At 38.7% G+C, this 27,911-nt stretch overlaps 1 protein-coding gene across 4 annotated transcripts in view; it reads left to right on the top strand.

The window, feature by feature from the left end:
- MYO6 (myosin VI) overlaps positions 1-27,911 on the top strand; it is a 118,588-nt gene that overhangs the window by 14,207 nt on the left and 76,470 nt on the right. For all 4 annotated transcript variants that reach the window (XM_055714039.1, XM_055714038.1, XM_055714037.1 and 1 more), the window contains exons 2-3: positions 18,955-19,093; positions 24,656-24,725. In XM_055714039.1, the coding sequence (XP_055570014.1) occupies positions 18,977-19,093; positions 24,656-24,725 (187 nt within the window). In that variant the 5' untranslated portion in view covers positions 18,955-18,976. The remainder of the gene's footprint in view (positions 1-18,954; positions 19,094-24,655; positions 24,726-27,911) is intronic.

The following is a 27,911-nucleotide window of genomic DNA, read 5'->3' as shown; positions in this document are numbered from 1 at the left end:
TTGGATGAATTTACAAGGGGATATATGGACTGTGTGCATCTGCAATAAAGAATATATTTGCTGGAATATAGGAGGTGCTGAAGATCTCTAGACTGGAGTTCCAGATAGAGTGCTTGAGTGAATTTGAGTTTGAACTTTGTAGACCAGAAGTCCAGAAAGCTGAAGAGGATGCTTTGTAAAGCCCTGAGCAAGGGAGTCCTCAGGTTGTCTTCTTGTGGATCCGCTGGTGATAAGTTCCACGTGTTCCCACAATTTTTCCTTCAATAGCGGCGCAGTCTTTTCTGCAGCTTTAATCAGTCCCTTTGGTTTAGAATTGTATTTTCCATCCTTTTAAAACTAGTAACGTGTAGTTTTCCATAAAAAAAAAAAAAGTAATCAGGGACAGTTTTATGGTTCACTGTTTGGCAGTCAACTGTGAGGGTCTTGCTTGTAATCAGAAATGCATTAATTAAATGTTTTTATCCCAAGACTTTGCATGTGGCTTTTTGAACTGTGTCCTAGACCTTTTGATTGACATGATTGACATTTCTGAGTACTGCAATATCTGCAAATGCTGAAACCAGCCCAGGAATTGACCTTGAAGTATTTCTGGCAGAGGGCACTAGCACTTACCTTTGGCTGTGTCTGTGTATGTACTACAAGTAAATAAAAAAGGTAGCTGCTTTGCAGACTGGGTGTGATGTCTTGGAAATCAGACTGAGAAATACTGAACTAAGAAGAAAAAAAATAATCTAGTCCTAATTTGAAATCCATGTTATTGGTTAAAAGTAATTCTACATAAGATTTTAAAATGATTGATGGTCTTTGTTTAAAATAGTGCTTGTTTCTAGTCTGTGTGACCTCTGTTTCCAGTGACTGTGTATTACAGCTTTTTCTGCTAGCTTGAAGAATTCTGTAGTCTGTTTTCCATGTAAATATTGTGTATATTTCATTTGTGATTACATGATCCTTACTGGTTTTTGTTTGGCAAAGGGTTTGTTTAAAGCTTCACGGAATTTCTGTGTGGCTGGTACTATGAGCATATAGAGGAAAGCTGTAAAGATGTACAAGAAGAAAATGTTTTTCCTTGGCCTTGGAAGAACAAGGAGATGTATCTTCAAGGTTACAGATTAATAATAATAATAATGATGATGGATTTTGGCTAGAGTTGGAGGAAGGCTTTAAAGGTGCTGCTCTTGATCACAGAAGGTGTTTGAATTAGAAGAAAAAAATATAAGAAGATTTAAGTATCTTTGAAGCACGCTTAAGAACTATTTCATGTTATCCTCTTCTCTAATTGATTAACTGGTTAATAGGTTTAAATGTGCCAAATAACAAAACCCATGGATTTTATAGCAACTGATCTAAATTGATCTAATTAAGTTTGGGGTGTTTTTTTTCTTTTATTACCTGGATGAATCCTAATGATCTATAGCAGGTTGCATTAAATTCGGTTGTGCCTGTTTCTTGGGAATGTTGTTGAGAAAATAAGAAATTTCTTCAAGAAAGTTAATTAAATAAAAGCACTAAGTGGAAATGACTGCTCAGTGCATTTCTTCTCCAGCTGTATCTGGTCCTTCTCACTCATTCAGGCAATTCCATTTGGTTGCCTTTCTTGATGGTCTTGATATGGAGTGTCTTGACTGCACTTTGACTACAAACAGGTACGTCATACATGGTTTGAACCTGTGATGTCAGCTGTGAGGTCAGTTTCACTCATTACCTTGTAAAAATCATTTCGTCGTTTTGATTTCTGGATCCTCTGAAGCTTCTAGTGAGGCTTTTAGTGGATGAGGGAAAGGCTGTGGATTTCGTCTACCTGGACTTCAGTAAAGCCTTTTAGACCCTTTCCACAGCATTCTCCTGGAGAAAATGGCTGTTCATGTCTTGGACAGGTGTACTGTTTGCTGGATGAAAACTAGCTGAATGGCCTGGTCCAAAGAGTTGTGGTGCACGGAGTTAAATCCTGTTTGTGGCTGGTCACAAACGATGTTCTCCAGGGCCAGGATCGGGCTCAGTTCTTGTTTAGTATCCTTACCAACAACCTGGACAAGGGGATTAGGTGCACCCTCAGTGAGTTTGCAGACAACACCAAGTCGGGGGAAAGTGCTGATCTGCCTGAGGGTGGGAAGGCTCTGCAGGGGGATCTGGACAGGCTGGATTGATGGGCCAAGGCCAACTGCATGAGGTTCAACAAGGCTCAGTGCTGGGTCCTGCACCTGGGTCACCACAACCCCACACAGCGCTACAGGCTTGGGGAAGAGCGGCTGGAAAGCTGCCTGGTGGGAAAGGACCTGGGGGTGCTGGTCAACAGCCGGCTGAACATGAGCCATCGGTGTGCCCAGGTGGCCAGGAGGCCAACAGCATCCTGGCTTGTATCAGCAACAGTGTGGCCAGCAGGACCAGGGCAGTGACTGTCCCCCTGTACTGGGCACTGGTGGGGCCCCACCTCGAATCCTGGGTTCAGGTTTGGGCCCCTCACTGCAAGACAGACACTGAGGTGCTGGAGCGTGTCCAGAGCAGGGCAACGGAGCTGGGGAAGGGTCTGGAGCACAAGTTCTATGGGGAGCAGCTGAGGGAACTGGGGGTGTTTAGTCTCGAGAAAAGGAGGCTCAGGGGGGACCTTTATCGCTCTCTACAGCTGCCTGAGAGGAGGCTGTGGGCAGGTGGGGGTTGGTCTCTTCTGCCAGGTAACAAGTGACGGGACAAGAGGAAACAGCCTCCAGTTGCACCAGGGAGGTTTAGATTGGGTATTAGGAAAAAAATCCTCCCTGAAAGGGTGGTCAAGCATTGGGACAGGCTGCCCAAGGAGGTGGTTGAGTCACCACCCCTGGAGGTATTTGAAAGATGTGTGGATGTGGTGCTTAGTGACATGGTTTAGAGGTGAACTTGGCAGTCCTGGGTTAACTGTTGGACTTAATGATCTTAAAGGTCTTTTCCAGCCTAAATGATTCTATGATGCTATGATTCTGCCGCACCTGGATTCTGTCAGAAATTTCATATCTCTGTGATCTTTGGAGTATTTTTTTCTTAATCCCCTTCTGGGGGCTGCCAAAACAGCAGTTAAAAGTCATTGTTCTAGAAGAGTGTTACCTAAATCATTAAGGTCATACTGGTCAAATCTCGTGATCCACATGAAGTGCCCTATTTTTACAGCTGGGAAATGTGCTCTCAACCATCCTTGACATCAAATAGCTCAAACAAATGCTGGTAATCAATTCCAGAAGCTATGCTGATGGAGGTTCTGTTGTGTTTTTCCCTTTTTCTCATTTGTTTTGCACAAACATGACAACAAAAAATACTATTGTTTGATGAACACTGTATGCATTTGCTTCTTTTTGAAATGTTTAAAAATGTATCCTTATTCTTTGAAGTTAAAAGCTACAATTTTCTAGATTGGTTTTGAGCATCTGGATTCAGATTGTGTCCAGGCATTTGAGGCCATGCTTGTATGTGTTTTGAGGTTTTTTTTTGCAAAATCGTACAGGTAATATCAGCTGGGAGACATGAGAAAACCTGCTGACTTTTGAGAAATATTGAACAAAATCTTCAAAGCTATCTCAAAACCATTAGGTTTTGGAAGGTCTGAGTTTTTAAACCTGAGGCATTAAGAAAATGTCCTTAATTAATGTTTCAGATATTCATATTTCTGCACCAAATATTTTGGTTTTAGTAGAGGGAAACCTTTATGTCTAAGAAATTATTGTATGTTACAAATGAATATTGTATGTTACAAATTGAATACAAGTCTGCTTGAACTGTCTGATCTCTATTGGTTTTCTTAGACTGCATCATTTGCACATATTTTCAGAGATGTGGAGAGCCAAGGTAACAACTTGCTGTTGGCTCAAGGAGGAGTTTCTGCTGTTACCTCTGCCTTCTTGTGGATACATTTTCTACCTCTATCTTATGATGGCAGTGGAGCTCATCCATTTTCTTTTTGAACTGGGAGGAATAAGTAGATTAAACCATGCACTTCAGCAGGGATATTTTTCTGCTGTTGCAGTGCAGTGAGCTGGTTTGCAGATGCTGGGGCTGGTACTGCCTGAGCTGAGGAGCAGGGGACCGAGAAAGGTGAAACTTTTGTCCTAGGGCAGTGAGCTGTTAAATTACCTCACCTGCTTTTTAATTTTTCTTCTTTCCTGAGAAGCTCTTCCCTAAGTTGCAGAGTGGCCTTCATACTTCTTAATAGTTTCCTAGCTGATTGTGAGTGGAGCACTGCGTACTGAGTAGGGGGGATGAGTTGTGCTGGCAGAGGGGAAGGAAGGTTTAGAAGACTTTACTTGGGTTTTGTTTGGTGGAGCTGTCTGGTTTGCAGGGAAGACTAACATTGCACTGATCCTGTATTTGGGAACTTTAAACATTTCTGTGTGAGTCTTGTACAGTTTCCTCAAAGGTATTTTTAGTGGTGACTTCCAGTGTGGTTTTGAAATGATTTGGATTTGCATTTCATATATTGCCCATAAATGAAAGAAATGGTGACATTTTATAGTGTGATGCTGGAGCAGGAGCAGAAATTTTGATATGTGATTAGATCTGCACAACTGCAAATGTTAGCTGTGCTTTTGGCTTAAAGCCCTAATTCAAATCTCCCGTCTGACAAGCAGCGGGAAGATTAATCTCCTCTGGTGAGAGGAATCCATACTCCAGTTTTAGACAAAACACAATGATTAAAGTTATTTGTAGGCTGAATAAGCACAAGCCTTTGTTTGGGACTGCTGAACAGGGTTATGTCAAAACATGCAGGAACAGGACTCACTCGCATTCCTGTTCCTGCTGCTTCCATGTTTCCAGTCCCGCAGCATCATCTGATGGGGAGGCCGTGGTAAACTACCAGCTGAGTGTCTAAGCGGTATTTTACTTTGAGAGCTGTTACTTGGTTAGACAACAGTATCTTTTGGTGTCCTCTCGCAGCAGGGACAAGGGCTGCTTGGCGGGTGCTGGTTGGAGTGCAGTGCCCGTGGCTGTGTTGGGGAGAGCTGCCCGCGGTGGCTCACAGGCGGGGGGCTGCTGGATCATCTTGGGACAATTTAGAGGGAACGAAAGATAATTTTAATCATGCTTTGTTTTTAGAGAGCAAGATCACTATAATTATATAAGCTCTGAAGGGAGAAACTAGGTTTGGCTGATGTTTGAACTCTCTTTTTTTAAAAGAAGCATGTATTCAAAGTATTGAAATTTGGAGCTCTAAGGTAAGATTTTTATGTTGTAATAGCAATAGTCTGTCCTTGGGGAAGAAAGAGAAAAGAATAATTTAGTTTGTTTATTCAAAAAATAAAAAATTATGAGAAACCGTCTTTGCATTGTTTTAAGGCCTTTTTTTTGCTGGTTAAGTAATGCTGTGTGATTGGTAGCTATATATTATATGATCAGTAATGCTGAGTATTAAGGAATGAAGCTTAGATTAAAATGGTGATGAAGTTGAAGATCAAGTGCAGATAAAAAAGGGGAAAAAATGCCCTAACCTGGCCTATGACTGTGTTAGAGCAGCAGTCTACAATTTCTGTCTTTTCATGTGCCAGGAACCATCAGCAGCTGGATGAAGAATGAGTAGAGTTGTGTCTTTTAGTTCATCGCAGGAGCTTGCTCTTGTGGTGAACCTCCTGGTTGTCTGCACTTACCGCACTGCAGGTCCAGGCACCAAACAGGATCCCATTTGGATGAAACCAGAGCGGAAGATGCTCCTTAGAAAAATACCTGATATTCTCCAGCAGTGAACTCATAGTTAGTCTGGGGGAATTAGAGTAGCGATGCTTGGTACAGACTGGAATTAGCAAAATCCTTAAAGTGTGTGTAGTATGGGCACTGGCCCCTCAGCACTGCTGTTTCACTGTACAAATTTGCTTCAATTGTACTGTGTTACTTGCTAACATAGATGTATCCACTGAGTTTAAAACTTGCCTTCCAGATTTATGTCAGGATAACTAATGACTTGAAAAAATGTCTGTAAGTAATATGCTCTCCATTTCTGAAATTAGCCTTTTATTGAGATAATAGATATTCAAATATTTATAATTAGTAAAAAAACCCACACCAAACAAAAGATCAAAACCAGAAATATCTAAAATTGACCATACAGGACTTCTGTAAGACATATTTGGTTTTGAAAGTGTAATACTTTAATTTCTTTTGCCTTACAATGTGTGCAGTTTAATTCAGAACATTGTAAGAAGGGTTAAAAAGCAACAGAATGGAAGCAGTGTGTTACTTAGAGTTGAAAATATTGGTGTTTTGTTTTGTTTGTTCCAGAGATGGAAATATGTAATACTAGCCTCACTGCAGTGTTAAATTCTGGGGTATTTCTTAAAGAAAGGAAACTGAAATGGAAACTAAATATTCATGTAGTTGAAGGAGGAAAATGAAAAAGTCATCATGATAATTGCAGTATCTTTTTATTTAGCAGAGAGCCAGCTTCACTTTGTCTTCTGGTCTTAGATCCCCCCCCTTAAAAGTGTCTAGCCATCAGTTTATCATCAGATGGATGGGTCTTAGACACTATTGATTGACACTATTCCAGTTGATCTAAATCCCAGTGGGTGCAGGCCTTGGTGGCAAGAGGTACACTCTTTGTATAAAATATTTTGCATAGTCTGAAATGAAGGCTCAAGTGCCATGGTTAAATGCTCTCATCTTTGAGCTGCTGAGTCCAATCGGGAAGTAGCAGTGGCAGCATGACAGTACTCGTGCTCCCAGAAATTTTTTTTTCCAGTTGTAATTGCTCAGGAAGTTTTGAATTTAAAAACACCTGACCCACATTTTGTGGCTGAATTTACAACCTGACTAAAAGCTTCCCTTGATTCCACTTCTGGCCTCCTTGCCAAAATAAATAGGCAGTTCTTAGCATGTGACTGTGGTGGTTTGTCCGCTGCATGAGCTTCTGTAGAGGATTTGTAATTATGCTTTAAGGGTTGGTCTTGGTAGCCGTGATTCTGCATGAGTTATTTTCAGTTTACTTTCATGTCAGATTTGTTGAGACCACGTGTGCCTGTGCTTGCTGGGCTTTGGTACAATTCCCAGCCTCAGGAATGGCTCTTTTGCATGTGAAGAGACAGCACTTTGACTGTGCCTGCACCATGAAACTTGCTACTGAAAGCCTTAAAGCTACCCCAGATTTCTTCTGAAAGATGGGTTTGGCCAAGCTTGGTCTCTTGTATATGTCTTGTAACACTTGGACAGAAAATTAATAATGATTTTTCTGGTAATGCAGGTTGGCAATTTTTATTAACTGTTGACATTAACAGAACCTTCTGAGCAGGGATGTGCTTTCTTGCAGCATTCCTGTTTAATTAATAAATAATATTTTATACATGGCAGGAATGGGAAGTAATGTTCAGCTGATGTATTTGAGGTTTTAAAATTGGACTTTAATCTCAGTCTTCTGCTTTAGATCTAACTTTTCTGAACAAGAAGTGAGCGTGATGTTCTTGAGCCAGATTTCTTATAACTCATGGTCCGTAAAAGTACGGAGCTATGGGAGCTGCATCAGTCACATTGTGGCTCCCTGAGACACCGAGTCAGTGGGAAGAACAGCCCGTCTGGCAGGAGTATGTTTGTCTTAGACTGTGGCAAAATCTGAGCAAAGGTTAGCTGTGGTCCAGAGCCCATAATCTGCATGACCCTGTCCCAAGGTTTAGGGAAGCCCAAGACTTTCTCAGACCTTGGAGCAAGCTAGTGTCTTACCAAAGAATGGGAGAGCTGAGCTGTGGTCAGGATGGGGCTAACATGGATGATGCTATGGTCTGCAGTTTTCCCTGCTGCTGGGATCCTGTCAGTCCTAATAACAGATTTTGTCTTGATTTGTTGCCTTTCAGATGCCTGGCCTCTAAGCACTTTGCCTTCTATGAAAATACAAACTTCTGGAATAGTACAAGCATTAAAGGTTATTTTAGAATCACAGAATGGTTTGGCTTGGAAGAGACCTTTAAAATATCATCTACTCCAACTGGGCTGCCATAGGCAGAGACAACTGTCACTAGATCAGGTTGCTCAAAGCCCCATCCAACCTGACCTTGAATGTTTCTAGGGATGGGGCATCTACCACCTCTCTGGGCAACCTGTGCCAGTATCCCACCACCCTCATAAAGAATTTCTTATGTCCTGTCGAAATCTACCTTTTCAGTTTGAAACTGTTGTCCCTTGTCCTGTTACTACAGGCCTTGGTAGAAAGTCTCCATCTTTCTTATAAGCCCCCTTTATATATGGAAAGGCTGAAATAAGGTCTCCCCAGAGCCTTCTCTTCTTTAGGCTGAATGGACTCCAGCTCTCTCAGCCTTTCTTTACAGCGGAGGTGTGCCAGCCCTCTGGTCATTTTTCTGGATTTCAGGTGGATTTTATTCTTAAAGCATACATTCCAGATCTTTTTTTTGAGACTGACATAGTGTAAATGATCTCTTTGCAATTACTGTTTTTCTGTGTAATTACTATTTTCTTGCATCGTAGTAATGGGCTCAACAAATTCGTCTTTCCAAGAAAACTGATGGATCTGCTGACAAAACATGTTCTGTGTCACTTTCTGTGGGTAGCTTTTTTGTCCTTTGCTGTTAAGACTATCTTAAATAGCTTTTATATTAAGAGAAAGCTTTCAGTCTCCTCCCTCAGAATTACTTTATCAATGATATCTGTGAACTTGGCAATAGATTTTTTGATTTTTGTCCCTTTTTTTTTTTTAGATTACAAGATTGAGTAGACTTGGACAAGAATCTTCCTTTTTTAGTTACTTGTTTCTGAAGGGGGGAGTTTCTCCTGAGTTCACTGATCTATAGAGGATCATCTGTGTTTCAGCCTATTGCCTATAAATTACACCTGTACTTTTCCTAAGAACTACAAGCAGATATGAAGAGATGAAAAAGGAGATTGAAACTGATAATATAAGCGTTTTTAGGAACTAATTCTGTCTCTGAAAGAATTATGGTTTCTGTACAGAGAAGGATGGGAATAAACAGTTCCTGGATTATACTGGTTAATCTACGGATGCTGATTGTCATTACTTTCTAGTATTTTCTCCTTTAATAAAGTGGCCAAATCAAAGCTGGTACTGTTTGGAAACCTCTGATTTACTTGCTGTTTGTTTTTCTGGTAGTAAGACAGAAAATAGAACTGTATTTTTTTCCAGTATAGCCTCTCTGCAGTTGTCTGAGGTCAGGCATCTGAGGTTTCCTGCAGACCCTCCAGCAGCCTTTGATGCTGCCATCTGCAGTGCTTAGTTTATTTGATTTGACTTGGATCCTGGCCGAGTATGTATTCTTTCTTTTCTAAAATACCAGTTCCATTTTCACTCTGATATGTACTTGGAAGTGATGCTGGCTGATGCTTTCATATTGCTGGACTTTAAAAACAAATTATCAGGCAAATGCATGTCTCTGTTCTGTTATTTATACACATACGTATTTATCAAATTGATAAAAGTCAGTGCAGGTAGCTTTCTTGCTTACCTCTGTATTTACTCACGTATTTAGTTTTGCTTTATTACCCTGCAGTGAGGGTTACATAGCTGAAGTTCACAACTCAACAAGACAAATGGGTTCAGGGATAGTGGCCAGAGTTGTGTGTTGGTCGCCCCTGGGAGTTCCCAGAGTATTTCTAAATCATTCACAAGTGCAGCTGGTGAGAAGAAGTTACAGATAGGCTTAAGGTTACAATTCAGCTCTGGATTTTATCTGTTGGAATTGCAGGGTTGCCTGAAATTCAGGGGCTAAGCATGACTCATCTAAAAGTACAAAATTAATGGTATTGTCGCTAGTTAGTGTAGGCTTTCTTCTTCCACTGTTTTTCTGAAAAATTGATTAAGTTATGGAGAGTTCTTGAATTGCTGGTGAATTCCAAAAAATTCAAAAGCACTCACAAGCAGGGTTTGTTTGTTTGTGTTTTTCATTTTTTCCTTTTCTTAAATTGGTGCTCAGGAATATGCCTCTTATTTTCTTGTGAGTGGATGAACTTTCTTGGGTTTATCTGCATTCATATAAGTTAGAATAAATTACTGGGATTCAGTCTACCTTAGCCTGTTCCTGAATCAGCTTGGAAAGAGCTGATGTAAAATACAATATATGCTTGCTTTAACTGGTACGGGCTGGTTATACCAGGATGTCCTTCTAGCCAACATTTGTGATGGTCTACAGAGGATTAAAATTCTAGGGTCCTGATTACTTACCGTAATGTGCAGCTTCTGCAGTTCAGATCATTCTGATTCAAATCTGCAATTCAGGTCACTGGAAGCTAGCGACCAGATATCTGCATACCAAACCAGTATTTATGGTGAGTGATAGCATTTCCTTTAAATATTTGAGAATGAAAGGAAGGGCTTTCTTAGCTTACTATGTTTTTTTCACTTATGTAATCTGATTTTCTACTTTTTGTACTGGAGCTGAGATCCCTTCTGTTTGGCAGACTCGAGGCCGATTAGTAGCTTTTGTTTTATCTTCTGCACAGAGCTCAAAGAGAAACCGATAGGTGAATAGTCTTAAAAGAGAATAAACACATCAGTTCTTATAATAGGTCACCTGAAGATGAGCAATAGCTTGGCAGCAGGGTGCATTGGGTGGGGATACAGGGCACTTAATTTGACAGTAGGAGAGTATGAGATGCAGAAGATGAATGGGTGGGGAAGACTGGGAAATGACATAACTGGAGGAGAATTTAAACTTCGTTAGCTTAGAGAGAGTCATCCTCAGCCTTCAGGAAGTATTTGTTCTTTCTGATGTTTATACTTGGAAAAGGTGGCACGCGAGGGTGTAAACAAATACACTGTTAAAGTGCTAGCTGAAGGAGTTTGAAGTTACCTGCCCTTGTTGAGGCTGTTCACTGAATATGGTTTAAACTAGTGTGCTTGACCGGTGGTCACACGGCGCGGTCTCTCAGCTATAGGGGTAGTTAACTCCAGAGTTCAGCTTCTTAGCTTGATCTACTCCAGCTAAATCTGCAAGAGAGCATGTCTGTCGGCTCCTATGTGTTCTTTATCATGAGATGCCTTTGATTTTGCTTTGATGCCTTTATCTGCTTGCCAAGTTCTGCCTTGTGCTTCCTTTCTTCCCCTCTCACAGCCTGCTGGTTTCACTAGGGCTGAGTTGCACAGTCTGAAAGAGTTAAGTTGCTTTGAACAACCTCTTTCAAGCTCTCTCTCTTAGCCATATTGGTTTTCTTCTGTTTTCTCTGGTCCTCATTTCTGTTTTGTAATGCTTCTGAAGTAGTGTCCAGACCATATCTGAGGAGTTTGTTCTTTAATTTTAACTTCGGTTGGTTGGTTGGTTTGTGGGTGGTTTGTTTTTTTTTTTTTTTGTCTTGCTGAATTTGACGTGTATTGGGTTTTGCTACTTTTTCTGCTTGTTGCTCTTACTGGCTTAGGTATTGCTGTTGGTTGAAAATGCTTGTGCAGATCCCCTTGGCAAATGTATTCCTTTGTTTGTCAGGAAGCCCCACTCAGGGTATTTTAATTAACAAGAACTGGGACAGAAAACATCTCTATTTTGTTAGTAGGCACAATGTTCTTGGGAGAGCAGTAGCTTAAAAAGCTGGCAGAAGAGCAGGAATCACAGAGGAAACCATCAGACCTCATTGATCTTAATATGAATCGAGTTTAACTTCCCAATGTCGTAGTCCAAAGACCACAACCTCTGTGGTTAGTTTTACAAGCTACAAGTTGTACAAAATTCATCTCAGTCTTGTATAATGGCAGTTGGAATTGGACAAATATGGGCCAGTAAAGTTCAACAGAATTTTAAAACTAGCTAGAATGTTGTTGCGAAGTTAACTAGAACTACATTGCTGCGAATAAGAGCTTTTTCAGCCTAGCTTTCATGATGCTGAGGGGTTTTGTTTGTTTCTTTTGCTCTTATTTTGAACTGTTGCTGCAGTGGGGTGTTACTGCTTAAGTCACAATTTGACAGAGGGCACAGTTCACGTCTTACATCAGGTGCCACAAAGATCTTCGGTGCTCCTGGGGTCTGGTTAGGCAGATGCATTTCCAGAAACCCCAGCTGGGCACAGTCCTTTGGAAAGGTTCGCCCAGAAGCACTTGCTCCTGCAACCCGTGTTGTTGGCAGCTGGAAAAACTTTCCATTGCGGTTTTTGCAGCTAGTGGTTTTGGTTTGTCTTAGTAAACGTGAGATGTTGCTTTTTGGTAGATTTGAAATTCTTGAAGCTGGAACTACTGTTAACATTTTTATATGGTTCCCAAACATGATCTTACGATCTCATGCTTTCTTAATGGGCTAAATTTTTGTTACGTGAGAAATGCATGTAGATACAGAAGTTATAATTGATTAAACATGATGCATTTGAAAAGGCATGAAACAAACATTTCAAAACAGAAAGAGTTCTTGCATGCAGCACAATGCATGTAACACCCCATTTTCAGAATGGTGATAAACATTCAATTGCTGTGAAGGCAATTTCTTACCATTAATTGATTAAAAAAATTGATTCTTTTTAGGAGTTTATGTGAATGGGACAGCCATTTAAATATTTCCAAAGTAGTTGCGTGTTTTTTTCAAAGTACTTGTTCTTACTCAGACCATCTGCCCTGCATCAGTATTTTTCAAGGTGGCCTGGAGGAGAAGAGGCAGGAGCAGGGAGCAAAGCCAGGAGTGTAGCTGGGGTGAATTAGCTTGACTAATTAAGACACAGGAAGGTGGGATGGTTTAGAGTAAGCTATACAGGTCTTCTGCTGATCCTGTCTCTACCACAGCTCCTCTTCTGCTCCTTAAAATTTGGTCTTCCAGGAGCATGGATGTTCCAGGTGAAGGTGTTTGAGAAATGATGTGAAGCATTGCAGGCTTGCCTTACCAAGATCCAGAACATTGGTTTTTTGGTTTTGGTTTGGTTTTTTTTTTTTTTTTATTTGGCAATTTCCACATTTAATACGGAGAAAATAAAACAAGACTTTTCCCCTGCTTTAAGCATGAGGGATTGGCTTGTCTTCTCAAACGTTTTTAGTAGTAAACACAACAGCAAAGTAGGTATTTCTTATGTGAATGCTAAATATAAAGTGAATCCAAATACAAAGAGTGATTCTTACAGAAGTACTATAGAAATCAGTTTCTGGCTGCTCACTATCAAAAACATGTTGATACATGCAAATATGCAAGAAAATGAGCATGCCGTGACAATAATTTCATCAGCTGTTGGGCTCAAATTGTCTCCAGCAGTCAGAGCGTGTAGCTTAAAAAGATTTTTCTATCTAGTAATTCTCAGATGTGTGATCTATTACTCTTTGCTTTACTTGCATATATTTACAAAGTGTATTGGCAATTAACAAGTCAGCATTAACATTTTCAAGGCAAATTGTTTTTGAATATGCCTTTGTACTGTGCTGTATTCCAGCCTGTTTTCTTCTGTCCTGGTTTGGCAGAAGTCTCTGCTTGACACAGTTGCCTTGCTGATGTTAAGTAGGTATGAAAAAACCTACAGTTTGGTATGGCTAAAATAGAATGTGTTAATGCGGAGAAGTTTTATAGTAAATTGAAAAAGTAAATAAGGAATAAAAATTGAATGGGTTTGATTTCAGGGAAACAATGCACTTATGACTGTGTTGCATTTAGTTCAACACCACATCCCCCCCCACACCACCTCCCCACCAACTTGGTACTTTATCTGCAGTTCCTTTGAAATATCGTCACCTGCAGTAGAGTGCGGACTGCTGCCTAAGCTTTCATTTGTGGAAGTTGCAATTAACAGTGAAATAGGGTTGAAAAAATAACTTGACTGACAGTAAAGTAACCACTATGTATCAATGTTTTCCTCTGGTCTGTGTGTTCACAGGACCTTTCCCAAAGCATTCTTATGTGCCTGGTGCAATTTGCAGAATTTTGAGCAGCTCTTAAGCACACAAGTACTAGTGGTGGTGTTTTTTTTTTAAATATAAAATAACCTAAGTAATTCTACTTTTACTGTGATAATTTTCTACTATGTCTATTCTGACTAGTCTGTTTTCCTTGGATTTAACCAACCTAATGAGGTATTGTCAGTTGTTTAGTGAAGTTTAATTTTTCACTTGTTTGAACTAGTTAATTCAGCAATCGGTACAGTGCCCTGGTATAGTAAACTGTTCATAGGATAGTAAATAGGATCAGATCATGCAAACGCCTACCTCTGGACTCTGGAAACAAGTTTAAAATTGCATTACTGTATTTTGCCTTCCTGGAATTCTTTCATCAGACGATAGTGTTTGATTTCCTTGTGAATACTCCACAGGATCAGAATGTACTTGTATTACATTATTTTAAAATCAGTAATCTTTAGGTAAACATAAGTGGGATGATAATGTGCCAGCTTTCAACTGAGGGATTCTTAGTTGTTTCATATGGTCAGTATGTTATGTAGATAATTTTTTTGAGAAACAGTATCATTAACATTCTCTAAAAAGGGAATAATAGTGCAGAAAAAGTTAAAGAAGAACTGGCTGGTATTTTTCTTGCTGTTGTTAGGGGAGTGCAGTGTAGTTTTGCCTTGCAATTGTTTGAGCTGCTGGCTACTAGTGTTTAGCTAGCGCTGAATGCTGTTACTGGTAATTCAGGCAAGGTCTATTACTGCTTGCAAATTATGAATATATAAAATCTGACATTTGAGGGAATAGCTATTAAGTTTACCCATTTCAGACGCTTGTTTTATTACTGTCCCTGTCCTGTTCAACTGAAAGACAAACTCCAGTACAGGGTTCCTGGTCTCTTTTTTTTTTACTGACTGTAGAAAGAGAAAGGCCTGCTGGCTTCCTGGTTATAAGCGTAACTTTTGTTAATTCTCCCTTTCATGTTGCAAAAAAGTCTTAGTTTTGGAGACTGAAATGACCTAGCAACTTAGAATCTTTAATATATGTTGTGTACATATGTACAAATACAAATGTGGAAGATTGCTCATTCTGGCTTCCTTTGTTTGGAAGTGCCGTTCATGTGACTTCTTGTGTTTGGTGGTGTTGCTCTCAAATTTGTTGCCTTAGTGCTTTTAGCTTAGATATGAGTCTTTTTGCTTTCTTAGTTTCCAGAAATGGTGTTCTTTCAACAGCATAGTGAAGTTGATTTCATGTAGATTTGATTTAGATGGATGCACATGGGAAAAAAAAGTTTGTTCCTACTGATAGCTATTAATGAATGGTCTGTAACCAGACTGGGGCTGTATTTTTATGGGGAAAATATGATTTGAAAGTCTCCATCCAAATCTATATTTTTTCCCAGTTTGTATTCTGTGATATGTGCATTTTAATCAGTAAAGCATAGTTTCATGTTTGAAAGAAGTGCTGTTTTCTTTTTCTAAAGGACTTATATCAGGTAGTTGAACTTTTAACTCTTGTTTTCTTTTCTTGTTTTCTTTTCTTGTTTTCTTTTCTTGTTTTCTTTTCTTGTTTTCTTTTCTTGTTTTCTTTTCTTGTTTTCTTTTCTTGTTTTCTTTTCTTGTTTTCTTTTCTTGTTTTCTTTTCTTGTTTTCTTTTCTTGTTTTCTTTTCTTGTTTTCTTTTCTTGTTTTCTTTTCTTGTTTTCTTTTCTTGTTTTCTTTTCTTGTTTTCTTTTCTTGTTTTCTTTTCTTGTTTTCTTTTCTTGTTTTCTTTTCTTGTTTTCTTTTCTTGTTTTCTTTTCTTGTTTTCTTTTCTTGTTTTCTTTTCTTGTTTTCTTTTCTTGTTTTCTTTTCTTGTTTTCTTTTCTTGTTTTCTTTTCTTGTTTTCTTTTCTTGTTTTCTTTTCTTGTTTTCTTTTCTTGTTTTCTTTTCTTGTTTTCTTTTCTTGTTTTCTTTTCTTGTTTTCTTTTCTTGTTTTCTTTTCTTGTTTTCTTTTCTTGTTTTCTTTTCTTGTTTTCTTTTCTTGTTTTCTTTTCTTGTTTTCTTTTCTTGTTTTCTTTTCTTGTTTTCTTTTCTTGTTTTCTTTTCTTGTTTTCTTTTCTTGTTTTCTTTTCTTGTTTTCTTTTCTTGTTTTCTTTTCTTGTTTTCTTTTCTGTTCACCTTAAAATGCTGGACTGGAAACTGGCTATTCAAGGGCTTGTTCAGGAGTAGACTTTATGAATTTGTCTCAAGGGCAATGGCATATACATCAGATGGAGGGGTAGATAATAGAGCAGGTATGACCTGACGGGTTTTGGCATCCAATTTTAATGTGCTGCCTGTCAGAGTCCCAGCTGACAGAGATGGCAAAACCAAAATGTTACAACTAGTTTTGTATCACTTCTCAGGCAGAAGACTGTATTTATTAAAAGTAATTTTCCTGTGAATAACTACTACACTCGTATTTAGATGCTTTCACCCAGTGGCTTCTTTGATGCTTGCAAAGTCCCAGGTATCTTTCTTAATTATGCATTTCCTGGTGCTGGCTGAATTCAGTCACTGCTCTGTCCTGCAAGAGGATTTTTTTAGCTTGTAACACTCCAATACCATAATTTATTAATAAATCATGAAGTTGGCTTAAGAATATGCAAGAATGCAAAAGCCCATGTAAGTAAGCAAAGCAGAAGCCTCCAGGTGCTAATTGGGGAGGTTGGATCCTAACTTTTGGCAGAAATTTTGGCAGTAATTTCAGGGTTTATTTCTTGTGCGGCATGGCTACAATCTGGAGCCCTGGCCATGCTACTCGGGATGTAAAAAAGTGCCCTGTTTTTAGTGGTTGTGTGGCTTACCACTCAAGTGCTAATTTGAACTAGCATTTTAAAAGCAAATGATAGGCTTGTGAAGAAACAAAAGGCTGGTTATATCCAGAAATAAACTCAGCTGTTCAGCAACTATGCCCATGGTGGCAGTTGTACTCAGAGGTCAGATCTGGCTGAAAAAAAGAATAATAATAAAAAATAATCCATAAAACTGTTGTATACTAGATCTGATTTACAGTCTCCCAAAGCAAAGAAAAAATGGCCAACAGCCAATTGTGAGTGAACACAGACGTTGCTTCACAGGATTTATCATATGATGATGGCAACACGTAATGAAGATGGTAGTGTTCTGTAGAGTTCATGGGAAGTGGCAAAAGATTTTAAGTCAATAAAAGTGAATGTATCACTTGAGGTTTTAGAACATAAACTTTCTATGAGTAGTTAAAAGAAGTTAGTATGCCTCATGGGGGAAAGATAAAACAAGTTTTCCCATATTGAATATAATGTTTTAAATAGCATTAATTGCTCGAGTAGAATACATTAGAAAACTTTGTTGAAATCATACTGAGCTTCTTGCATACTGAACTGCATTCAGGGGGAAAAAATCTCATTAACTGAGTAAATTTAAACACAAAACGACACATTAACACTGAATTAAATACTCTGACTAGTTTTTTCAAAGTGGCTTCAGAACAGTGCTTCATTTAAAAAATATTTGACTTTTGCATTCTGATTCTTTACTTTAGAATTACTTTATATCTTCTATTATTTCTCATCAAAGTTAAAAGCAAATTGTTTTCTTCCTTGACAAGTAAGATGCTAAGACCAGCAGCATTCTCAAAACAGTCATGGCAAGCCTTTTTCTTCTCTTCAAACCTTTTTGAAGTCCTTGGAGGCAGCAGAAAGCAGGTTATGTGCAGCATGTTGTGACAGATCCTCTGTGGGACAAGAGTGTCCTTTTCCACTTGTGGTTGTACAACTTAGTGGACTGATGATGCTATTTCTTTTCCACTGCTTATGGCAAAGGGGTCTGCAGCCTTCACTGGTTGTGAGATATTTTGGAGCTCCTTCTGCATCCTTCAGATGTGGGAAAAGAAAAATGTGGGACAAGTTTCTTTACAGACTTGTGGAGTTTGCTGCCTGTGTTTTCTTTGCTGCTTGGCATGCTCATTTTGTTCATGCTGAGAGAGGCAAGTTACGCCTTGGTGTTATGAGATAACTTTTAGAAATTTTGGAATCACTAAAATATGTCTGTTTAGTATGTGAATGAGTTTTGGAGCGGAGTAAGAAACAGCCAGGAGAAGTGAGCCTTTCAGGCAGCGTGGAGACTATTCTCGTCAGGGTAAGGACTATAAAGTTGTAGGGGTTTTTTTGTTTGTTTTTGTTTTCATTTTGGTTGGGGTTTTTGGGTGGGGTTTTTTTTTTTGGCTTTTTTTTTTTTTTTTTTTTTTTTAGAAAGCCCACCTAGTTCACTGTGTTTAAAATGGCACCATTAGCCATTCAGAGTGTGCCAGTCCTGGCAACTTTCCTGGTTAACTCAATAAGCATTGCATACAATCAAATGCTCCTTTTAATTGGGAGTCTGTTTAGCTGCATAACTTGAGGAGCCCAAGGTTTGAGTGCCTTGGCCTTTGCATCTATTTCACTTGTACACTGTAGATTCTTCTGAAACAATTTTTGTGTTGTATTTTTATAGAAAGTAAGGTTGGTGTTCCTTAAGAGGCAGAGTTGTAATGTTTACAGTATCAGAAGTCAGTCTCTCAAAGGGTTATAGTATGGTAAATCAATTGTGACTGAATATATTTACAGATTATTTAAAAGCCATATGCCCAGCCATGTGGAAAGAGTGAGCACGTTCATTCATCTCAAATGGCAAGAGACTGGATTTCTGCTTGCATGCCTTGACATATGCCCATGACAGAAATTCAAGTATTTGCACACCAAATCAGGTACAGACAGGTATCCATTAGTCATATGATCCACTGCATGCAAGTATATATACGTGTGTATGTGTCCATATGTGTGTATACAGATGTGTATATATGCACTCATACTATAGTCTTAACTTTGAATCTGTCTTGTACTTCTAATTTGATTGTGAAAGAGACCCGTCTTGGTTTGTAAGGGAAATAGGGCAAAGAGCTATAGGGACCAGTCTGTGGACACCCCCTGCCCAAACTGATCTGTTCTTGAATCTTCTCCATACTCAAGTCTGAGGGTGTCCTCTGTAACCAAAGCACTGCAGATTAAAAAAAAGGCTGGAAAAATCTTGTCCTGACAGGCTGGCTCCTGTCTGCAGACTGGCTCCTTCCACACCAAATAATAGGAATAAACATAACAAACTAAAGCCTGTATAGTGAATCCTGATAGCTTACTAAATTTATATACAGATTGTTTTTGTTTATTTTTTTTTCTTACAGGAAATACTGGATAGGTCCCACAATGGAGGACGGGAAGCCTGTTTGGGCTCCACACCCAACTGATGGGTTTCAGATGGGGATGATTGTGGACATTGGAACTGACAACTTAACTATTGAACCTTTGAATCAAAAAGGCAAGGTGAGTGTCTTACAAAGGGACAGAGAAAAACCTTACAAAACGCGTTTTACCTGTAGGTCATTTCTTTGCCAATATCTACAATTACATGCAGTTTGAAGGAGTAGAAAATCAATTTTCTATTGAAGTTTGGCTAAGAATCTTTGTTTAACTTTAGCTTACATTGCAAATGAAACGTCCCGTTGATAAGAAGTGCATGATTTCTGTCAGTTACCTGCATGTGTCTTGAGTACCTGCTTGTGAAAGAGGAGGATTGAATCTCTGTAGCAGTTTGATTCAGTACTGTATATTTTCTTTTTCTAAATTAGAGACTGATTAAGAATACACTGTTGAGATTAGTTTCTCTCTTTTCCCTTACACGCATAGAGAGTTGTCCTACAGGGGTGTGCTAGGCTCTGGCGTAGATTAGACCACCTTACTGTGAGATTGTTGAAGGCTGAGAGATGAATCCTTTTACCTCAAGTATCTGGAGAAGTAACAGGATGTCAAACAAATGTCCTATGGAATTACTACATCAACTTAAGGGCAAAATGAATTAGGACTTCAAAGTTACATTTATCCTAGTTAGTGTGTTCCAAGTGCTTCATTTATCATGACACACCTTCAGATTCAGTATGTTGTAATTAAATGTCAGGTTTTATGGGCAGCACCTTGTGTCTACCAATTATTCTAATTTAGATGGTCAGCATCCTGGTTTTTGCTAGCTGTTTTAAAAGTGACTATGTGATATGTACTCTTCCTAACAATTTTGTCCTTTCTCTGTCTTCAGGTATGGAAAAGACAAAATGTTTTTTGTAACTTTTTTCACATCAGCAGTAGTAGAGAATGCTTTGTCACAGGTCAAAAGGTTATGCAGCAGCCCTTCCTTTTGGGGGAATGTTTATAGGCTTTCTTTTTTCTACATCTTGGAGAGGAAATTGATTCCGCTTTCATTAGAAATATAAAGCAAGTGTAACATCTGATTTTTGTGTGTGAGAGATACAGTCTGTAGGTTTAGTAGGAGTAGTATGCATTCCTCAGTTTGAGGGAGAGCATAATTATTCGGACAAGAATATTAAATATTCCAAAGCTATGGCTAAGTAGTCTTTTATTGACTGAAATGATTTTTTTCCCTGTTTATATCTCCAAAGGTTTCTGGTGAGATAAAGAGCAAAAGTCTATATATTGAAACAGAAGCAGACAATAAGGAGATGCCAGAGTTGCTATTTATTTCTAACATATGTTCCTTTCAGGGAGCATATGTAATTTTTTATTTTCTTTTTGTGAAAACAAAAAATGATCCTAAAATACAAATACTTTGCTTCATAACAATCTCTTTTGTCTAGAAAGTTTGTTATTCTGCTGTTGGCTGTTTTCTTATATTATGCAGAACAATTAAGGGCCTAATGTTCACTTATCTAAGGGAACAAACATTTAACAGTTTAAGTGCTGTGGAGATTATGGTCCTATATTTCTAATTATCAAACTTCTTTATATTAATAGAGGTAGAGTAAGCCATTTTCTTGATTACCTTCTCAGTCTTTTCAAGGTGTCATTGGTTTCCTTTTATAGTGAAAAGTTTCTCATTGCTTTTTGTCTTTTTAAGAAGACTCAGTTCTTGTGTGCTTAGTTTTTAATTTAGTACTTAATTTGAAGAAGTCAGGATTAGTACCCATTATCATCAACTTTGTTTATTGAAATGATAGTTCAAAAGTGCTCTTCAGTAAGGAGTGATCTAGCAGCTCCAGAGTTGCCCATGATAATTACAGGTAGGAGAAGAGTAACCTGATCTTGTAAACATATCTGGGCAGTGTAATTTATTATTATTATTTAATCTGGGTCATTAACATGTCATATGTATTTTCTGTAGGTGCTGGTGGCTCACCAGAGATCACAGGCTGGAAAGGAAATGTGTATACATACGTTTGATTATTGCCTTTTAGATGACTTAAACGTTAATTAAAATATGTTGTTAATAACTGCAATAAATGCTGCAAGGAAGCAGTTTCATGTTGTCTTTAAAATCTTCCCTCCCTTCCCCACCCATAGCTAGCTCTGGTGTTTCAGAGTGGCACCCTCTCAGCTCTGCCTGCCAAGCTGTGCATGACACAGCAAATGAGGTCAGAGAACGGATCCAGCTTAAAAATGGAGAAGTGGAAAGTTTTCAGGACAGCAGCAAGCAGTGGCAGGAGGAGGCAGGACCCGAGGCCACGTGGATTGCTTTGTATTTTGAAACCCAGCTACCCAGTCCAAACTGGGTGAAGGTAGTTGGCCAGCACACTGATGTACTTACAAACCAGCAGTAGCAGTTTTGGGTACCACAGCCCATACAGAGTTAACAGCAGCATATACATTTCTGTGCAGAGGCTGGGTGTCCAGAGAGAGGTGGGAATCTCACTCAGCCTACGCTGTACAGAGAAGAGTCATCCAAGCTGCAGGAGTGTGTTATCAGAACTGAGGATGCATGCGTTGGGAGCTGCTTCTGGAAAACTAGATCGTTGGCTTGCAAGGCTGATAAATGCCAGGACTAGAAAGGAAACAGAAACTGGAGAGTGGTTTGCTAATAAGCATGGTCCCATCTAGGGCTGGAGCGCTGCCCTGAGAATGGGCTCTGGATTTGGCGGGGGGCAGGGGGCTGCACAAGCAGTCTGGTGGCTTTTTTTTTCTGGGCTAAGTATAAATGAATAAATGTACTTTGCAACTAAGAATCAAAATGGCCGAAGTTCAGTGTTTCAAGCTAAGAGTTGTTTGGTTGTTTGGTTTTTTGGTTTTTTTGGGTTTTTTTCAGTTAGTAGAGCTTGTTTGCACAGATGAGACATATTCTTGTTTGTCTTACGCACTGTACGTTAGGTTGGTTTGTGAGTTGAGAGTAGGGATGTCTCCTGACTGTATCTGGAAGGTATAAAGGGAGGCATGGTTACACATATTGCATTACACGGTAGAAAGAAGATCCTGTTTGAATGGAAAGATATCTTTTTTCACTCTTCTAGTTTCTGGGATAATACTTAAGATCGCCATTGGATTTCAAGGGCTGCTTCATTACCAAGAGGGGGGAAAAAAAACCTCTACAAGAACCCTGAAACACTCTGTTTTATCTCCTGAGACCACTTTATTGTCTCATAAGATTAATAACCTCTCCATTTTCATAGGGCAAACTTGTTCTAAGGTGTACCTTAATGCAAGTCTTCCACCAAATGTCTGAAGTTTAAAATAAATGAAAAAAAAAAAAAAAGGACAACATGGGACAGAATAACTTTGGATAATTTTTTATTGATAAACCTGGGATACCTTGCCCATTTTCCTATTTTAATATATTACGTTTTAATAGTAATTGGCAATACTCAGAGCTCTGCATATCTAGCTAGTGGACTTACCTACATAACAAATAATCACTTTACATAAAGCAGTAGTCAGACTATGACGTACAGGTTTGAAATTCTTTGTTGATGTAGTTGCAGCTAGGCTTCATGTTCTGATCTAAAAAAGTCCAACAGAAAAACATCAGCTTTCAGGTAAGTCTTCTTTATATTGCTTTTTTGTTTTACCACTTCTGAAATGTTCTAGAAATAAATTCAGAATTCACATTGAGTGAAAAAAATAGGAGATAATACAGCATGCATTCTCATTATTTTTTTTGTTGACATTTATCTTGAATCACAAGTCTGAGTGGTGAGACATTGAAAAAGCTCTTCCTTCATCTTCTGAAATAGATCTGGTATGGCTGGCTTTAGACCCATGAAATGTAAAAAGTATCAGCGATTTGTGAAGAGTCTTACAGAATATACTGAGTATCATGTTCATTCTCTCCTGTGGAAAAAAATAATCTTTGTTCGTGGTTAAACTTGGGTTACACATCAGCAGACGAGAACAAGAAGTGAAGTTAGATTTTTCATGAAGCTGTTCAATACTCTTTTTAAACTTTTCCACTCTTTCATGTACAGGGAACTGATTATTTGGGAAACTTGTGTTGAAATATGTCTTTGCCCAATGAGATACACCCTTATTGTTGACAAACTTGCAGAGAAAATTATGATGGTGGTATTAACTGCCGTATTGGCAGAGGGAGGAAAGATGGGGTGGAATATCTGCCCTGCTAAACTCTGGATTAGCAGCTGGCAGCTTTCTGACGTAGGTAAAGACATTCAGGTCCTCCATGGCTCTGCCAAGCTCTGATAAATGATATTTTGGAGGAAGGTGCCCTGATGGATGTTCAGATGTTCCAACATCATTGAGCAGCTCCGGTTCCCTCAGGAAAGTTTCTTTTGCATGTTTTCTGCATTAGATCCTGATAGGGGGATGACAAAATATATTTGTTATGGCTATAGATTTCATTCTTTATGATAACTGCGTAGGGAAGGGTTATCATTGTCTTACTGTTTTCCAACTGGCAGCAATTAGATCTGTTCTGAGACATTTTTAAGCCGTCCCAGTTCAAAGGGAGTTGGAATTTGTGGCTGTTTGTGATGGTATAAACTGAAAGGGTTCACATACTGTGTCTATTCTACTGAAGCAAAGATGAAGCAAGTGGCTGTCTTTCTCCTAAACTTTCATGTGAGGTGTTCCTCATGGGGATGTCTTGCTGAGTACAAAATTAAATGAGCAAACATGTTTGTTTATTAAGGTTGTTCTTTATATCCTGTTGGTTGCCTTTTCAAATATGAGGCTAGACTTCTTGTCTCCATTTCCGTGGGTAAAAGGAGAGTGGGCCTGCAGCAGCATGGCAGCTATCGTGCATAATTGGTACAACAGGGTTTTTATTCATTCATAGGTAGCTTAAACAAGCTGTTACTACGGTAAATAAAATAGTATAATTAAAACCTTACCTTTTACAATAGGTATTTTTGTGCAGAGGCTGCAATGTCTGTGTGCTAGGATGTTTTCCCTTCCTTTTTACAACAATGTAAGTTATGATTTCTGGAGAATAAAGAAGAAACAAAGTTGCTTTTGTTACAGATTTCTCCAGTTGGACATGCACACTTGATAAATGCCTGTTTTGTGTAACTGAAATACAAGGGTTGAAGAAAGGAAGAAAGGTCTTGTTTCACTTCAGTATTGATTTATTGAAGAAAAAAAAAAGGCGACAACCAAAGCTACAGTATTGGAGGATACAGAGGATATTATGTTTTGAGCGTTTATATTTCAAGTAGGAATGTTTAAACAGCATATGATAATGACAGCACAGTCCTTCGACTGAATTAATGATTTGTTTTTGAATCTTTGTGCTTCTTTGCAAAACTGAGGAAGTTTTGTCCTTTACAGTGCTGTTCCCTTTGCAGTACTTCATTTTTTTTTTAATCCTTATTTCTTATATTGTACAATATTACATGCCATTTTGGAAATGAGCATCAAATATTGCAATAAAAAATGTTACAGTGGCTGCATTTTTATATTGTACTGTAGTAATGTAAATGCAGCAGCTCCTATGTGCATCCAGTAACAGTAACATTTCCCATGATGATGTAGAAAGCTAGCAACTTAATTTTGAACAACGCACCATTACAGTGCACTCACTTGTATCGTTGCATCAGGCATCTTTGAAATATATTTTTACAGAATTCTGACAATGTTAATATTTTCATCTAACAGACTTTCCAGGCTGCTATCAATCAAGTGTTTCCTGCGGAAGAGGACAGCAAAAAGGATGTAGAAGATAATTGTAAGTTATGAATTTAAAAATAAATGATGCATTTGAAAAAAACAACTGGATAGAAGAGAATATTCTTTCCTTACAAGCTTCTTTCTTCCTTGTAGTCTTTGTTTTGCTTATATGAATTTATGACCTTTACTAGTCTTTTAAACTTCTTAAAGTAAGCCCATTTTAGATACCATTTAGTGTGGTTTTTAGTTTTCAGTTGAATACTTTAGAGGAACTCGTAGTTACATTATTCTCACATACAACTGTTACTTGACTTCAGATGTGTATCAGATGTTACCTAACTGCATCAGGATCAACTTAATTCAGCATTACAGGGGTTAACTGTATCTTTTATAGTGCAGCAAAAGCATTAGTTGCTTTATCAGCAGCTGTATTGTACAGCATTTTCCTGCATGTAACCTATTTCTCAGATAGCATTGCTGTGGAAGTGCAGGTAATTGAAAATAAATTTTAAGATAACCTTCCCAAAACTGGAGACAGGAATCTGGACTTGTAGAGGCTGCTGGAAAAGGAAATGGATTATAGTGAATCAGATACAGGAGTGCTTCTGAAGAAGGAGTTTTGAGGTGAACTTGTGTAATAAACTGAAGTGTTGATCTACAGGGCTTTTATTTTGTTAGACATTTTATAGTTGGATGTGTAGAAAAAAATACAGTATTCAGATCTGGGTAGAGGGGAGAGAATACCAAGAAGAATGAGTAAGTACTAGCATCAGCTTGTAGAGAACTGTTAAATAAATATTTTTCTGCTGTTGCTCAGCGTGAGCAAATCACAGAGACTCTCCTGTCTTGAAAACCTTAGGGAGGTATTTCTTCTAAAGGTTTCCTATGGTGTTTACTGGTTGTTGAAAATCCCGGTAACTTTGTAAATGGTGGGCAAATGTATCTTCTGCTGTTCTTCATTTAAAACACAGGCTAGGACTTTGAAAGTTGTTTAGTTGATTTAACCACAATTTGTGTTTTGGAATAGGGATTACTATTCATATCCCGTGACAGGAAATACAGCTGTTTCAGCTGTTCCATGAGGAACAAGAAGATGAGACCTGAGGCTTATGATTTATTTTATGTGGTGCAGAGTCGTTAGAGATGGAACCAAGCTGGTAGCCTTGTTTCCAGTTGCTCATATTTTTGCAACCATTGCGCAGGTTGAAACTCTTCAAAGCTGGTATCTGTTTTCTCTGAACATGATGATTGTTAGGGAAACGCAGTTAATCTGTGCATCTGCCACAGTGATTTTACTGAGAAGTCTTGGCATCTCAGTGTGCTAGTCAGGGAACTGAACTTTGGAATGAGGTTATGGCAATAACTTAAGATTCCATCAAAATACTATCCAATTCAGTTAAAACAGTCTTCCTATCAAAGAAATGTAATCTTTAGCTTACTGAGTAAATTATAAAACTTTGTAATCCTTTCTGTATCAAACATTATTTTGAGACTTTTCTAATGTATTCTTACTTTGTGTTCACTAGTTGAAGTTTATTTCCAGGATGTGTGAAACCCAAGTTCATTTTCCTTCTCTGTCAGAGGGCATTTGTGCCGAATATCATTGATCTTTAAGTAAAAAACTTTATGAAATACTGAATGCTTTCAGTCTCTCCTTACAATAATGTTCTGAAAAATCCTGAAAAACTTCTTAATAATACACTTCCAACCTATGGTTTGGTGATTAACTCCCTTCTAGGAAGTGATTTGCTGAAGTATTGCTTTTTTGCATGCTTAGTCTTCCATATCCCAAATGCAGTAGCTGCAAGAGACAACTTTTGAGAATCTAGCTCTTCCTCAGATGTGAATTCTCAGTAAATACTGCAAGCGGTACAGAGACAAAGCATTTACCATTGGATATTTTTTTATGATTCACACTCCTCTTGTGCCCCCCTCCCCCCCTAGATGCCACTTGGTTTTGGGGGGTTATCAGCATATGTGCTATTTTATTTTTTTTTTTGTGGCCAAGAAAAGGATGGTTTTATTTATTTTTTATTTCTGGGGGGAAACATTTAAAAAAAAATGAAGAGGGGGCAGGGTATCAGATAAGAATCTTAAAAAAAACCCAATTCTACAGGTGCAGAGCCTTGCAATTACTAGATAAAATTACTTTCCATACAAAACCTGCTTTGTTGCGTGCACAGGACAACTGGTGTGAGCAAATTTGATGCTGATATTTCTTAGCTTTTAGTGCCTGACTTCACTTCTGTGAACTTTGTGTGTGTGGATATGTAAATATATGGACTACTAAATGCATGCACATACACTGGTTATATTTAGGCATGAACCATGTGAGTATTCAGAATTCTCTCTGGTGACTTCCTTTGCCTCTGGATATGGATGCCTCTTTTAAAGGATTTATTCTAATGAAGATGCATTTCAAAGTTGCTGACATAAGCCTTAGTCTGCATGTCTTGAGTGAAGGCGGTAACATTCCCTCGGTGAGCAAGCTCCCATTATGCATGGAGTCTGCAGGTATAACTGCTTGAACAAGGACTTGCAAAGAGAGTACTGGGGAGGCACTGAAATTTAGAGTCATTTGTTGTTTAGATAATTATCAAGTTTTTATTAGGATGCCTAACTGGATTGTTTCCTTTAAAACATACTGCAAACTCTTGACATGAAATGCAGTCAGGTGAGACCATCGTTTCTTTGAGTGTATGTAGACCGTTACTATATGGTAGTTTCTGAACTTGATGCTGAGAAAAAAAAACAGCAAACTTCAAAAGTCTGTCCTCCCCAAGGCATACACAAGGAGCGAAGATGTTAACTTTCATTAGAGCAAGCAGGCATTTCGGTTTCTGGTCCATTTCCTTTTAATTTCTCTTTCTGTTGAGATGACCTCATTAAAAGAGGTGAAGGCTGATGGAGGTCTATGGACAGACCTGCAATCTGTGGTCCCAGCATTGTTTTCTCAGCCATGTGGACTGTGTGTGCCTGGGGAGGGGAGAAGGAGAAGTGTGCTGTGCTGCACTCGGTCGCTGCATGGACCAGTGACCATGCGGGTGGGGGGATGTAGGTCTGCTGGAGCAGTGGGGGAAAAGCCACGGTGATGTGGGCCAGCCCTGCTGCTTCATGGAGGTATCATGCACAGGCCTGGTTTCAAGGCTGTTGTGATCCAAGGGGAGGTTTTTCGTAGTGTAAAGACAAAGTGTGTCTTATGCCTCTGGCAACGCAGGGATGTGTGTGCAAGGGATTTTGGGAA

Source organism: Falco cherrug, chromosome 6 (genome assembly GCF_023634085.1).
Source record: "Falco cherrug isolate bFalChe1 chromosome 6, bFalChe1.pri, whole genome shotgun sequence".
Classification (NCBI taxonomy): domain Eukaryota; kingdom Metazoa; phylum Chordata; class Aves; order Falconiformes; family Falconidae; genus Falco; species Falco cherrug.
This window is presented reverse-complemented; position numbering and strand designations above follow the sequence as displayed.